At 37.9% G+C, this 15,852-nt stretch overlaps 1 protein-coding gene across 18 annotated transcripts in view; it reads right to left on the bottom strand.

Annotated features, from left to right (window-relative positions):
- Nucleotides 1-15,852, bottom strand: part of LOC116724430 (voltage-dependent N-type calcium channel subunit alpha-1B-like) — a 135,571-nt gene that overhangs the window by 38,213 nt on the left and 81,506 nt on the right. For 14 of the 18 annotated variants that reach the window (XM_032570113.1, XM_032570115.1, XM_032570124.1 and 11 more), the window contains exons 19-25: nucleotides 14,334-14,396; nucleotides 9,706-10,275; nucleotides 4,523-4,728; nucleotides 3,735-3,864; nucleotides 2,006-2,135; nucleotides 1,418-1,477; nucleotides 337-443 (exon numbers count right to left, since the gene is read on the bottom strand). In XM_032570113.1, coding sequence (XP_032426004.1) covers nucleotides 337-443; nucleotides 1,418-1,477; nucleotides 2,006-2,135; nucleotides 3,735-3,864; nucleotides 4,523-4,728; nucleotides 9,706-10,275; nucleotides 14,334-14,396 — 1,266 coding nt within the window. Of the gene's footprint in view, nucleotides 1-336; nucleotides 444-1,417; nucleotides 1,478-2,005; nucleotides 2,136-3,734; nucleotides 3,865-4,522; nucleotides 4,729-9,705; nucleotides 10,276-12,811; nucleotides 12,860-14,333; nucleotides 14,397-15,852 lie in introns of all 18 variants that reach the window. The other 4 variants (XM_032570125.1, XM_032570130.1, XM_032570129.1 and 1 more) reach the window with 2 other exon arrangements.

The following is a 15,852-nucleotide window of genomic DNA, read 5'->3' as shown; positions in this document are numbered from 1 at the left end:
TTACCCGACATTGTGTTGGGGATGGACTGCAAAGCTGCAATTATCTGGCAAACAAAGCCTTAAAAGAGCCAATAAAGTCCTTCTGACCTTCATCAACCACCAGTCGGTTAAAAACAAAGAGAAAGACTGAATTCAGAGCAGAAAGGAACAATCCGAGCTGGAGGTGAAAGACGAATAACCTCCAGGTTACATAAAGCCTGAAGTTCAAGAGAATTAACCACAAAACCAGGAGAAAAGTCCAGGAGAAAACAAAGCAGCTAAAAACTATTTCAGTAAAGAGCTGCGGAGAAATTTAACGCCAACGGGTCACAACAGGAAGTGATGAAAGCGACTTACGAGCAGGCAAAGGCCACCAGAGCGCCGCTGACCACGATGAAGTCCAGGATGTTCCAAAGGTCACGGAAATACGAGCCGGGGTGGAGGAGCAGGCCCAGGTCGATCATCTGGGGTCAGAGGTCAAACACCAAGAGAAAACAACCGACCAGCGAGGAGATTATATTAAAAAATAATATTAATTAGAGTAAAAATGGGAGAAAACAACAGAAAAAAAGGACATTATGTAAAAACTACAACATTTAACCTGCTGTTGGATCAATACTCCATTTAGGGCTGAACAATAAATCAATAATATATATCATATAGATAATCCGTCTGATAGGACAGGAGTTCCCTAACGTTTCCATGCCGTGGCCCCAGAGAGCATTAACCTTTGACCCCGTTAGCAAACCCACAGACAATATCTACACAATATGTAAAAAACATGAAGTTTTTTATTCACCATTCAATAATTATTACATTTGTTTACTATAAATGCTGCTTCATACCGTCTGATTTATATATATTTTTTTATATTTTATAAAAACATCATAAAATATATTATATTGAGCTTATATTTCACTAAAACTTCACAGCTAAGGCAAGTTGGTGAAATCAACTGACTCTCTCACTCTTTGGTTGCTTAGCAACGACCTGCTGGGGGAGAAGCAGATCCAAGTCCCTCCTCCCCCAACTTTGGTTACCTAGCAACGGCCTTCTGAGTAACCGACACAGCAACAGTTTCAACTTTCCCCACTGTGCCTCAAAACTGCTTACAAATAAAAATTAATGGCATGAAGAGAAAACTGGATAAAAGTTTGATAATATTTCAGATATTTAAAACAAAAAAACCTATCAATAATTATCGATATCGACTAATATGAAAGGCTTATACAGTGATATGTTTTTCATCCATAACGTCCAGCCTTATCACCATCTTAATTTTTTATTTTATCTGGATTTCATTTAAGGTTTTTAGGGTAAAAGTGCGCGGACACGTTCTACAATAAAATAAAACCCTATAAACTGAAGTTTGTGGATATAACATGGCAAAAAGTGTTTATTATGTGCTAACAATTATTATTTCTTCAGCCCTTCTCACCTTTATCACCATCTCAAACGTGAAGACTCCAGTAAAGACGTAGTCCAGGTATTTCAGAGCCTGAAAACACAGCAGAAACATTTCAGTCGACTCGTCAGAAGGTCTTCCTTGGAGGCGCGAGCGAATGGACCGCTAATGTTTATCCTGTCAGGTCTCAGGTTCTGTTTGCTTTGCACTCTTCTACTCAAACACACAAAACACGTACACACACCTTCACCTCGGTTTGCCTCTGTGCCGCTGACTGAAATGCTAATTAGCTGTGCTTGTCTGTCAAAAAGAAAAAGCTCAGGCCACTTGTCTGCATGCATCTGTTCCCAACGTGGGCTAGCATGTCACACGTGGGAATTAAGAGAAATAGTTGATTGAAGTGGATGTGTGCCACACTCTGTCATTGTTTCAACAGCACGGTCAGTCCAGGTCACACGGCTGCACCTACAATACTTTAATACAGCGTCTTAGTTTTGCTTTTTGTTCACTTGACAGTAGAGTCCGAATGAATCAACTAGAGTGGGAGATATTTATGCATTTGCGCACATTTTCAGACAAATACTCGTCGCCGCAGATGTTTATTTCTGAGTCTTGACTCACGATGTTGCGGTCAGCGTTGGCCTCCACCGGGTCCTCGGCGGCCAGCGTGATGCTGCTCATGGTGATGACAATCAGGATGCACATCTCAAAGTAGCGCAGGTTGACCACGTAGTGACACAGGCGCCGCACCCTGCAACACCAACCGCACAGAAAACTCAGAGGAGCTGCTGCTTGGCAGGTACAGACACGTTTCAGTCACATATAAATGTGTCATGTTGTTTAGGGAACAGAGCTTTCCAGACCAACCTGACCCACTGTGGACGAGCAAATAACTGACTTCAAATGTTGCGGTAACTGATGGAAAGTCTTTACTTTCTGTCCAAAGTCTTTATTTTGGTCCAATTTTCTTTACAGAATTGTTTTTAATTCACACACGCTGGATAGTTATGGATTATGAACTACGGTGGTCCAGAAGGGTCAAATAAATGAAAAAGCTACAGCAAAAATTGTGCTGAAACAAAAGTTATGATAAACGTCCAGGCTTGTCTTCCATTTTAGCAAAATTTCTGTTGTAGCTTTTTGCTGTTGTGATGTGACTTTTCCTTTTGTGTTGCTTAACGTTTCTGTTTTGTATATTTTTGTTATTGTGTTGTAGCTTTTTAAATTTCTGTTGTAGCTTTTGCTGTTGTGTTTTTTGTTCTTGTTTTGTAGCTTTTGACTGTTGTGTTTTTTGTTCTTGTTTTGTAGCTTTTGACTGTTGTGTTGTGACTTTTTGTTGCTTTGATTTTTTTTTTTGCCTAATCAAAGTTTAGACGCATTTTTATTGAAGTAATTTTGACAATAATATGGTGTCAGGTTTGTTTGGTGCAGATTAAAATATTAGACCGTTAATTATTCACCGTGACGATCCAGCCAATTCAAATACTGAACAAAATCTGAGCTTCTTCTGGCATACACAGGAGGAGAAATTATGCATTTCACTATTCAGAGTTCGCTGCTGTTAAATCGCCCTGCTAGTTTGTCCCCAACATTCCCACAGGACGGTTTTTAAAGCATAGATTTCTGCTCTCCTTCTATCTGTGTGTGAATTTGTAAAGACCACAAACAGTGAGGTCTGCAAACGGCAGATATTTCACAGACGCCTGTTCCCAGAGTCAGAGCATAATTAGGAAAAATGGTGTTGAAATAAGCAGCATCTGCTTCCAGGAATAACAGTAACAAAAAGGACAAGAATCGTCAGAACTGTACAGCTGCTCTTTGTTTTTCCCCAGGATTTTCTCTTCGGCTGTTAATGTTGTTTATTATCAGTAGCTGTTTGTTTACATGTTGTATTTTGATGCATGTTTTATTGATTTTGTGACATCTTTAATCTGTCCTTTTATCATTTTTGTACGTGTAAATATACATAAATTTATACTCTATGTTTTTCATACTGTTTAATTCTGTTTTTGCTACCTAAATGTTTGCTTTATTTTGCACAAACATAAAAATAAAAGTGTCACTAAGAAATAAATCTGATACATGAAGGATACAGAAACCAAGATCTGCCATCACAAATGTTGAGTTTTCCAAAACCATATGCAGATTTAAAAAATATATATATATCCAAAACTATTTTTTATCTTATCTCAACTATAATCTAATAATATTCACAGGCATCTTTTATGCAAAACAAAAGAAAGGATTAGTTTTTATATGTCTACTGAAACTTTTTATTTGGTTATTTGTTACTTTAGTCATATTAGAAATGTGCTGAAAGTATTTCTGCATGTTAAGTGTTGGAACCTACGGGTTTGTTTGTCCGAAGACGAACATGGAGCTGTAGGGAAGAATCTGCCGCGGCCCGTTAGCGGCCTCCTCCTCTTCCAGATCTTTCTTCTCCTCACTGAGCTGGAAGTTGCCACAATCGATGTTGTTCACTGGTGCAAAGCAACAGAAAATATAAATATCACTCATTTACAGAAACATGAAGACAAAACAACAATAAACAAATGTAAGCTGTTGGTTATTGTAGGATTTGCTTCATTTGTTCCTCATTAGAGGCTTTAAATACATGATTCACGCAGATCTGGAGGCTAAAAACCAAAGAACAATAAAAACTTTGTTATTAATTTGAGAACTCATTCACTGTTGTGTGTCTGAATTAACATAAGTTCACAAACTCCAAGGTCTTGCAGCTAACAGCTACTGAATCGAGCTAACAGTTGCTAAGAGTGAAGCTATCATATGCTCAGAGCCAAAACGTAAGAGTCAAGCTTACAGCTAGAAGAAAACCGCTACATGTGGTTAAAGCTTCTCAAAGCTAAGCTGACAGTTCTTAAGATTAAAGCTAATCAGAGTCAAACTAAGAACTTCTCAGATACTAGCTAATGGTGACTAAGTGTTTTACTAACGGCTACTGAAAACTTAGCGCCTATGTTAAGTCAAGGGAACAGCTATTTTAAGTCATCTTACAGCTAATCAATCATTTAAGAGATAATGTATCTAAAACCTCACTTGAGCACAATTTTTCTTTTGTTCAGAAAATAAACTTTATGGAAAAGGACACAGGATCATTTGCTCAAATGCTGCCCTCACTGGGAATGATGGTGGTTTCTCCGGGCGGCGCGGTGATGGTGACGGGGATGTGGACGGCGTTGCTGTTCAGGGCGGCCTGGCTGGCTCTGGTCGAGTTCTTCTGGTTGTCGGCATCTTCCTGTTTTTCACTCGGCGTCAAGCTGCTTCGCTTCAGCTGCAACGGACTCCCAGCAAGGCTGTCGTCCTCCGTTTCTGCCTGTTTGTCCCTGGGAAAAATTAATCTAAATGTAAATGACTTTAATAACGGAAACTTCAAACCTAAACTCGTCTTCTTTGGTACAATTTAATGTGTCAGAAGATCTGATTTAATTATGACATCAGTGGAGTTGGGTAGTAACTAGTTACATTTACTCAGTTCCTTTTACTTGAGTAATTTTATGATGAAGTAGTTCTACTCTTTAGTCCAGTTTTTGGGTTCTCTGCCCACCTCTAAAAATGATCAATCACTCAATATTTAAAAATTACATCATCAGACGAACCAAAATGTAAAGTTAAGTGGGAGTTTTGGTACTTTAAGGACAAAAATGACAATAATTCATATAAATAAAAAAAATAACAAAATCAGGGAAAAGAAAAGTTTTTCCAACTCAGTTTCTTTCAACGTAAAACTTATGAAACTATAACAGAAACTGCAGGTGTGGGTCTGAGTCTGATGAGTTTCTGGTTAAACATGTTTGATTTTCATTCAGTGGGTAGAAATTTTACTCAAGAGTAGAAATACTGCACAATAAAATTACTTGGGTAAAAGGAAAAAGAACAGCGTAATAAAAAGTAAATTTTTTCAAAAAGGTTACTCAAGTAAATGTAATTGGGGCCTGCCATGCAAAGCAATGGCAGGAACCTATTACTATTGTCGGAGAGAAGCGTCTCTTTAATCTTTATTTTTCTTCCGTAACCGTTAATGCGGCTCGTACCGCTGGGTGCACACCTACAAATGAGGTATCAAAACGTGCAGAAAATTCACGCCATTGGAGCTATTACTTCTGGTGGGATTTGGGCTTAACGTGGCGACATAATTCGCAAAAAACTACGAAAAAAACCCCATTATAACTCAATGGGAAAAATCCTAGAAATACCCTATTTTTGAGGATTTGCTGTGTCGTCACAAATTCACCTAGAAATGCCATTCAAATTTCATTTTGTAGATACGTCTGTGATCTCTTCGAAAGTGAAGACGGCTCGTCGATACCAGTTACGGTTTGTCCACAATTTGCCTCTAAGCGACCCAAACTTTCTCATTTTTGCTCAAATTACAGTGACAGCCGATCTCGGTTCAGATCTGGGCACAACATTTCTTTCTCTCATCGCTGTAAATGTTCTGAGTGAGGTACAGATATGAATCTCGGGACTATCGCAGAAGACACATTGACCTGTCATACGCTTAAAACGCTTTTCCAATATGTATTACGGTTCCCGAACAAGAAGGATTTGTTTCCAATGCTTTTTTTCAGTAAAGTGTGTTTGCTCAAACACACTTGTGTGTTTGAGAGCTCAGAGCTCACAGCTCACACCTGCTGAGACCATTATTTACCATAGCAACGGAACTCAAGAGGCTATTGGCTGCTGGTTAGGACTACGAATACGCATCACTGTAGTTCTATCTACCCTCAGTTGAAACAGATCAGGACTGAGAACTGGCCTTTAGAACTACCTGCTGCTATGGGCTGTATATAACTGATTTAACTCAGTAACTGTTACACATGGGATTAGTTTTAAACTTTAAAATGAAGCATACTGAAAATTTCAAAATAAAAGCCTTGAATATTTTACATGACGTAATTGCTCTTTTTGGCCGTATATGACTTTTTCATCCAAAGCAATGTTACACATGGGATTAGTTCGGAACTTTAAAATGGAGCATAATAATAATTTCAAAATAAAAGCCTTGAATATTTTTACATCAGGTAATTGCTGTTTTTGGCCGTATATGACTTTTTCATCCAAAGCACTGTTACACATGGGATTAGTTTGGAACTTTAAAATGGAGCATAATAATAATTTCAAAATAAAAGCCCTGAATATTTTTACATCATGTAATTGCTCTTTTTGGCTTTATCTGACTTTTCCATCCAAAGCACTGTTACACATGGGATTAGTTTGGAACTTTAAAATTAAGCATACTGAAAATTTCAAAATAAAAGCCTTGAATATTTTACATGACGTAATTGCTCTTTTTGGCCGTATATGACTTTTTCATCCAAAGCACTGTTACACGTGGTATTAGTTTGGCCCTCTGAAATGAAGCATACTGAAAATTTCAAAATAAAAGCCTTGAATATTTTTACATCATGTAATTGCTTTTTTTGGCCGTATATGACTTTTTCATCCAAAGCACTGTTACACATGGGATTAGTTTGGAACTTTAAAATGGAGCATAATAATAATTTCAAAATAAAAGCCTTGAATATTTTTACATCAGGTAATTGCGCTTTTTGGCTTTATGTGACTTTTTTATCCAAAGCACTGTTACACAATGGAATAGTTTGGCCCTCTGAAGTGAATCATACTGAAAATTTCAAAATAAAAGCCTTGAATATTTTTACATCATGTAATTGCTCTTTTTGGCCGTATATGACTTTTTCATCCAAAGCACTGTTACACATGGGATTAGGTCGGAACTTTAAAATGGAGCATAATAATAATTTCAAAATAAAAGCCTTGAATATTTTTACATCATGTAATTGCTCTTTTTGGCCGTATATGACTTTTTCATCCAAAGCACTGTTACACATGGTATTAGTTTGGCCCTTTGAAATGAAGCATACTGAAAATTTCAAAATAAAAGCCTTGAATATTTTTACATGACGTAATTGCTCTTTTTGGCTTTATTTGACTTTTTCATCCAAAGCACTGTTACACGTGGTATTAGTTCAGAACTTTAAAATGAAGCATACTGAAAATTTCAAAATAAAAGCCTTGAATATTTTTACATCATGTAATTGCTCTTTTTGGCTTTATTTGACTTTTTCATCCAAAGCACTGTTACACATGGTATTAGTTTGGCCCTCTGAAATGAAGCATACTGAAAATTTCAAAATAAAAGCCTTGAATATTTTTACATCATGTAATTGCTTTTTTTGGCCGTATATGACTTTTTCATCCAAAGCACTGTTACACATGGGATTAGTTTGGAACTTTAAAATGGAGCATAATAATAATTTCAAAATAAAAGCCTTGAATATTTTTACATCAGGTAATTGCGCTTTTTGGCTTTATGTGACTTTTTTATCCAAAGCACTGTTACACAATGGAATAGTTTGGCCCTCTGAAGTGAATCATACTGAAAATTTCAAAATAAAAGCCTTGAATATTTTTACATCATGTAATTGCTCTTTTTGGCCGTATATGACTTTTTCATCCAAAGCACTGTTACACATGGGATTAGGTCGGAACTTTAAAATGGAGCATAATAATAATTTCAAAATAAAAGCCTTGAATATTTTTACATCATGTAATTGCTCTTTTTGGCCGTATATGACTTTTTCATCCAAAGCACTGTTACACATGGTATTAGTTTGGCCCTTTGAAATGAAGCATACTGAAAATTTCAAAATAAAAGCCTTGAATATTTTTACATGACGTAATTGCTCTTTTTGGCTTTATTTGACTTTTTCATCCAAAGCACTGTTACACGTGGTATTAGTTCAGAACTTTAAAATGAAGCATACTGAAAATTTCAAAATAAAAGCCTTGAATATTTTTACATCATGTAATTGCTCTTTTTGGCTTTATTTGACTTTTTCATCCAAAGCACTGTTACACATGGTATTAGTTTGGCCCTTTGAAATGAAGCTTAACAAAAGTTTCAAAATAAAAGCCTTGAATATTTTTACATCATGTAATTGCTCTTTTTGGCTTTATTTGACTTTTTCATCCAAAGCACTCTTACACGTGGTATTAGTTCAGAACTTTAAAATGAAGCATACTGAAAATTTCAAAATAAAAGCCCTGAATATTTTTACATGACGTAATTGCTGTTTTTGGCTTTATGTGACTTTTTCATCCAAAGCACTGTTACACGTGGTATTAGTTTGGCCCTCTGAAATGAAGCATACTGAAAATTTCAAAATAAAAGCCTTGAATATTTTTACATCATGTAATTGCTTTTTTTGGCCGTATATGACTTTTTCATCCAAAGCACTGTTACACATGGGATTAGGTCGGAACTTTAAAATGGAGCATAATAATAATTTCAAAATAAAAGCCTTGAATATTTTTACATCATGTAATTGCTCTTTTTGGCCGTATATGACTTTTTCATCCAAAGCACTGTTACACATGGTATTAGTTTGGCCCTTTGAAATGAAGCATACTGAAAATTTCAAAATAAAAGCCTCGAATATTTTTACATGACGTAATTGCTCTTTTTGGCTTTATTTGACTTTTTCATCCAAAGCACTGTTACACGTGGTATTAGTTCAGAACTTTAAAATGAAGCATACTGAAAATTTCAAAATAAAAGCCTTGAATATTTTTACATCATGTAATTGCTCTTTTTGGCTTTATTTGACTTTTTCATCCAAAGCACTGTTACACATGGTATTAGTTTGGCCCTTTGAAATGAAGCTTAACAAAAGTTTCAAAATAAAAGCCTTGAATATTTTTACATGACGTAATTGCTCTTTTTGGCTTTATTTGACTTTTTCATCCAAAGCACTCTTACACGTGGTATTAGTTCAGAACTTTAAAATGAAGCATACTGAAAATTTCAAAATAAAAGCCTTGAATATTTTTACATCAGCTACTTGTGTTTTGAGCATTATATAACTATTTTAACCCAAGGACTATTACGCTTGGGATTAGTTTGGCCCTTTGAAATGAAGTTTAACAAAACTTCCAAAATAAAAGCCTTGACAACATTTTAAATCGTACCGAATGGTGCACGTCCGCCTCGCTTAACGTTCTTGCGGTTCTCCGCGTGCCACTGATTACGTCGCGGCGTTCTTTAGCGTCGACGCCGATTTGTAGCGTGACGACGCCGGGCCCATGCCCGACGGGCGCGCCTTGGCAGGCCCCGGCTAAATTTCTTCCGAAATTTTCTAGTTAGTTACTACCAAACTGACAAATCAATCAGTTACTAGAGTAGGATTAGTTTTTTACTCTTGGTTGAGTAATTTCTTGGACTTTTTCTTGCTGCAGTCGTTCGTCTCTTACTCCAGTAAACATCTGGATACTCTGCCCACCTCTGGATGCGTGAGGAGCGCAGCTTCTTCTCCCCGTTGCCGTTGTCTCCTCTCCCTTTCCCGTCGTCTTGCGCTCCGTTTGTCAGTCGCCCGTTTCCTTCCTTCGGCGTGCGGCGGGAGCGGTGATGACGATGGCCTCTCTCCTCCTCCGGTGACCCGGTTTGGGGGCGGAGCCTCTCTCTGTCCTGGGCAGCGTCGGCGTTGTGCTCCCTGCTGCGGCCGTGGTGGCTGTGGCGCCGGACCCCCTGGCCGTCGCCTCCGTCCCCGTTCCGGTCGCGGTGGTGGTGGCGCCTCCTGGAGTGGAAGCTGTCCCTGACGCCGGGCGCCGCCGCCTCCTCCGGCGCGCCGGCTCGGGGCTGGTCGCCGTTCTTGTCCTCCAGGACAAGCGGCCGGTCGGTGTGCGTCTTCATGTCGGGGTGCAGGTGGAGGGCGCTGGAGGCGGCGAGGAGCTCGTCCGGGTCCAGCTCGTTGAACAGCGCCTCGGTGCTGGTCTTCATGTTGTGCTTCCTCAGCTGGTTGGTCCGCTGCTCCCACACCGACATGGTCTTTGCAGAACGCTGCTGCTCCTTGCTGCAAGCATCCAACCAAAACACGGTGAGTAAATCTCAGGTTCTGATGAGTTCTGATGGGCCGGAGCCATGACATCTGTGGCTGACACATTCCCAGAAAAGCGTCTGGATGAGCAGAAACAGCAGATTTAGGTCGATGGATGGCGAGTTAAACGATCACATGAAGAGGAAAATGAAGAAACGTTTTCACTAATTAGATGTAGCTAAGAGAGCGCTAATGCTAACGCTAATGCTAACGCTAATGCTAACGCTAAGGCTATGTTCACACAGCAGGAAAATATGAATCTGGCTTTTTCACACCAGTCTGAACCGAGGATAATATACTGAACTAAAACTAATGGAATAAAGTTTAATATAGTTAACTAAGGCTAACAAAATAAAGGTTATCATCAATTTAAAAAAGATAGCTATTGTTAATTAAAACTAAGAAAATAAACTTATAGTTAACTAACACTAACAAAATAAAGGTTATCATCTTTAATTAAAATGAACAAAATGAAGTTATCATTAACTAAGGCTAACAAAATAAGTATTATTATTGTTAGTTATAGTTATTATAGTCTATGCTTTACGCTGCGTTTGGCTACCAAGATGGCGGATCACTTTCAGTTCCGACTTGTGGGAGCGATGTATTATCAGTATGAACTACCATACAAAAAAAAAATAAAAAGGGAACTGAACGCCAAGACCTGCTGTGTGAACGTAGCCTAATGGTCTGATATATGGATCCCAGTAAGTTCCAGCTGAATGATGGAAAAACAGTAAATCTGTCACCTCAGTTTATAAATCTCACTTCCAGTTTAGTAAAATGTTCTCAGGTCGGATTTTCCTGATGTTCTTAATGTAAGTGGTAAAAATCTAAGTCCATCCCATAATATTGTAGCTGATTAACTCGATGATCCTGTGTTTGGTATTATTGACCCATTGATGACCCAGTTTGAGAAAAACTTTTGCTGTTGGACAGTTTCTCTAAAATCTGACTGGAATATTTTACAGTTCCCATAAAAGACTTCACGGTCAGGGGCGCTGCCAGGAATCTTGGGCCCCATGGCAAAAAATTAAATTGCCCCCCCCCCCGCAGCTGCTGTCTTTCTAATCTTTCAAAAGCGTCAAAATTTAAAGGCTTGCTACTGCTTTGCTTTCTTTGGTCCATTACTGATAACTAGCACAATATTTACTTCTCATGAATTTTACATGGTCCACATACAGTTTGCAAGTAGGTTTCTTAATTTTTCTATTAGTTTTATATACTGAAATGTCTCTCCCCACCAGCAACAGTCATAGGCAACGTGCAAAATATTGCCTATGAAGCAAAAAATGCTATGTAGTTGTATTTTATTCAAGCTGCAGATAATAACTTTAATAAAAAAATGTTTTCTCCATATTTGTTAAAGATGTCACCATGTTGTGACAGTTTGTTATGAGACATTTAATCTGTGAAAACAATCAATCTCCTCCACCTGAGCTACTATTGCTAGCTAAAGTAATGCAACGTTTCCGACCAAAATAACCAATCAGAACCAGGAGGAGGGTCTTAGTGCTGTCAATCATCCTCATTCACTCACTGCTAAATGTTCTAATGGTGGAGAAAAATCTTATCATTAAAGGAAAATTTTTATCTGCTGTCATTGGTAGCTATGCTAACTAGACTGAGCATTCACAACAGGCTGCGTTTGCTGCAGCACAGGGATGAGCAGCCACATGAGATTGTGATTGACAGCACTGAAACTCTCCTGTCTCTGATTGGTCGTTTCTAGATAGCACTGGGAGAAGGCAGAGGAAATAAATTTTTCACAGATTATCTCTATACCATGGCCACAGTTTGGTAACATTTTAGATACTTGGCACAAAACTAATCAATAATTATCAATATTGACCGATATGAAACGTATGTATCGTGATACGTTTTTCAGCCTTACCGTGCTTCAACATATTTAAATGTGTCCATTCGCCATTGTCTGTGGCGTTTGTGACGACTTTGTGAAGACTCTTATTCACATTTTGTTCACATTTTGAATAAGACTCAGGATTTTTTATGGTCTTTTCACTGCCAGTTCTGTCCTGGTTTAGACCATATTTGTGAAGGATTTTCCTGTTTGCTGTGGTGTACCCCAGGGATCCATGTTGGTTCCCACTTTGTTTTGGAAGGAACCTCTAGGATCCATTTTCAGTAAGATGTGAAACAGGGATTACAATGTAGCCTGATAAAACTCCTGCTTATGGAGGTGATTGTATCTGCTGAGGATAAATTAATGACATGCATTCGATTCCATGTCTGCTGCTTTCGCCCCTATATGTGATGGAAGAAACAAGGTTGTACTTAAATTTGAACAACATTCATTGAAGAGTTATTTCATGTAAGTGTTCTGTTACATGATATTTGATGAAAAAAAAACAAAAAACAATTTGCATACATGCATTTTTTCCCCCAAAAAAACAAGAAGGAAGAAAATTAAAATGATTAAGACATTGAGCTATCTTAGCAGTCCAGACTGACTGTACATGTCCATTCATGGAACCGTTTTCTATGTGGTCACCTGTATTTCAAGATATGTCGAGTGGGGGAGCAGTAGACTGTATAACTCCTAAAAGACACACAGACAGAGAAAACACAGGAACCAGACAGACAGGTCAAACACACACAGACAGGGAGTTTTGGTCCGGCTGCACTGGATAATGAGAGATTAACTGACAGGACTGAACTGGTCATTTGTTAGAAATAAGACATAAAACAATAGGAGAACGTGTATAAATATTTTTATCTTATAAACAAATTTAAGCCTTTTTTTACAGATTTATTTAAGTAATTAGAATAAGGCTGGATGATAAATCAATAACAATATACAATATGTCTAATATTCAATATTCAATCTATATAATATAGAATTTTGGGAGATGTGTGCAGAGGAAAGACTTTTGCTAAACAAAGTTGCTGGAATCAACTCACTCGCTCGCTCTTTGATTGCCTAGCAACGACCTGCGGGGTGAGAAGCAGTTTCAAGTCCTCCCCCCCAAACTTTGGTTACTTAGCAACGGCCTTCTGAGTAACTGACGCAGCAACAGTTTCAAGTTTCCCCACTGCGCCGCTTAACAGCTTAAAAATAAAAAATAATGTCATGAAAAGAAAACTGGATAAAACAGGAAAGGTCACGACAACAGTTTAATTAATTTAAAATATTTTAAACAAAAAACTAATAGATAATTATCAATATCGACACTTATAGTGACATGTTTGTCAGCCATATTGTACAGAAATAATTTGGAAGATTAATAAATAGCTTCTTTCAGGAATGCAACAGTAATTAATTTTTTTACAGAGTGAGAATTAGTTCAAATAATTCTGATAATTGTGGCTTATAGTTAATAAAAACCCCAAAATTAAGTTTCTGGGTTTTTTTGGTTCTTTTGCAGTGAATGTGAAGGTCGTAACAAACCATTTCTTTAATAAAAATCCTTTCTAATTTTCTCAGAAACTGGATTTTAGGTTTTTATGAGCTATGTCATGTGCAATTTTAACTTTTTGAAATGAAGTAGTTGAGCAAATAATGGTTTTCCGACGCTCCTCTGTGACCAACAAAGAGCAGATTACTGATGTTAGAGCGGCTTCTTGGTTACTTTATCCCACCGTCATGTCCGGGGGTCTGCCATGGCAAACACACTGGAAATGTCAAACTACTTTTGCTGACAGCAACACTGGGAAATTAAGCTTTTATAAACAAATTACTGGGATCAGAGCGTACAGAGCAGAGGAATTACTGGAGACACCAACAATGATGAGCTGTAGAAACACTAGTTACTGTCACTTTACACTCCAACTCTACCGCTTTATGTAATGAACTAAACACAACATTTTGTTCCTTCTAGCAAGATAAAAAGTTAGCCTTTGAAAGCTTAAGTCTAAAACAGGAGAAAACAAGTAGGAGAGTGGGAAAGATTCGTTTTAAGAGCAGGATAAAGTGTCAATGGTAAAATGGGAGGAATTAAGCGATGGAGAGAGAATAAAGGACAAAAGGAAGGAAAGAAAGGAAGGAGCAGAAAATTGAGAGAGCGATAACTCACGGTGACTGAATGCTGGTGACGGACGACCTGCGAGAGAGTGCATCTCGATTTTGCTTTACAAAACTGTACATGCAGAACAAAAACAAAAGGAAAAGAATGAGACGAGAAATGTGGAGGGAGCAGGTGGACGGTGTGTTTACCTGTCGGTGCCGTCCACCTGTCCCTACACTCTGTGATTCACACAGTTTCTATGAAGCTGCTCTGAAAACACAACAGCAACCTGAGCCCGGAGCGATTCGACAAAAACCAAAAACCATCCAGGAGTTTCATTCCAGAGCGCGAAGATTTGAAAACAGGCAAGTTTTATTCTCATAATTAAAGAACAAACAGCTTTGAATCTTTTTGCTTTGCTACTAAAACTAAACTTTCATCTGGAGTTTCTGGTATGACAACGAATTAGGGCCATTGTAGATAGAACAAAAAAATAAATAAAAAAATCTGGAATTTATTTTGAGAGTAATCTCAGATGTTTTCTAAAAGAAAAAAAAAAGTTTGAAAACACAAAAATCTTGAGCTTTTGGAAATAGGATTAGCACCATAGTAAAGCTAACTGCTACAAAATGTTACTGACAGGACCTGAGTACAACTAGCTGCAGAAAAAGACTTGAATTAGCCATGTAGCAAAGCCAACTGCTACATTAAATTATCGTTAGCATTCTAGTACAGCTAGCTGCAGCAAGAAGCTAGGTTAAGCACTGTAGCAACACTAACTGCTACAAGATGTTACTGTTAGAAGCTAATTGTAGCTGCAGCAAAGCCAACTGCTACATGACATTATTGTTAGCACTCCAGTTGAGCTAGCTGCACCAAGAAGCTAGGATAAACACTGTAGCAACGCTAACTGCTACATGATGTTATTGATTGACTACAGAAAGACTAGGATTAGCTATGTAGCAAAGATAAATGTTACAGGAAGTTATTATTAGCACTCATGGACTGTTAGCTTGCAGCAAAATCCAGGATTAGCATCCCCGATGCCAAATTCAGAATATTTGCACCAAATTATGGTATCAACATTTCCAAAAAGTCCTGACTTAATACTTTACTGCACTGTGAGCTGGAGAAGGATTTGGGAATGAAACCCTGAGTTTTTCTCAACAGGAATCAAACAAAAACAAAACCTGTCCAGTCAAAACAAAACAAAACCACAAGCCTTTTATCATAACAGTCAACAACCAGAGGAAATCTTTCTGACATGCAGAAACCAAACGCACAACATCACACAACAACAAAGGAGAACGACTGGGAAGCAAAACACCTGGAGACGTTCAGCACTGATCAGCTGCCGGGTCTAAATGACGTCATTCTCAGTGGGGAAAATGGCAATTAAGGAGCAAATCAATTAATCAATTAGTCACATGAGTAGACGGCTGTGAAACCTGTAACAATAATATAAAAGCTGGGCAAAAATTAAAACTGAAAATTAGCAAATCCAATATTATGGAGCTCATCCTGACCTTTAACCTTTCTGCTTGTTTTTATGTGAACAGATTAGCTGACATGTTTGCTCCTATTTTTA

This window comes from Xiphophorus hellerii, chromosome 8 (genome assembly GCF_003331165.1).
Source record: "Xiphophorus hellerii strain 12219 chromosome 8, Xiphophorus_hellerii-4.1, whole genome shotgun sequence".
NCBI classification, from domain to species: domain Eukaryota; kingdom Metazoa; phylum Chordata; class Actinopteri; order Cyprinodontiformes; family Poeciliidae; genus Xiphophorus; species Xiphophorus hellerii.
Note: the sequence above shows the minus strand (reverse complement) of the source record. Positions and strands in the feature narration are given on the sequence as shown.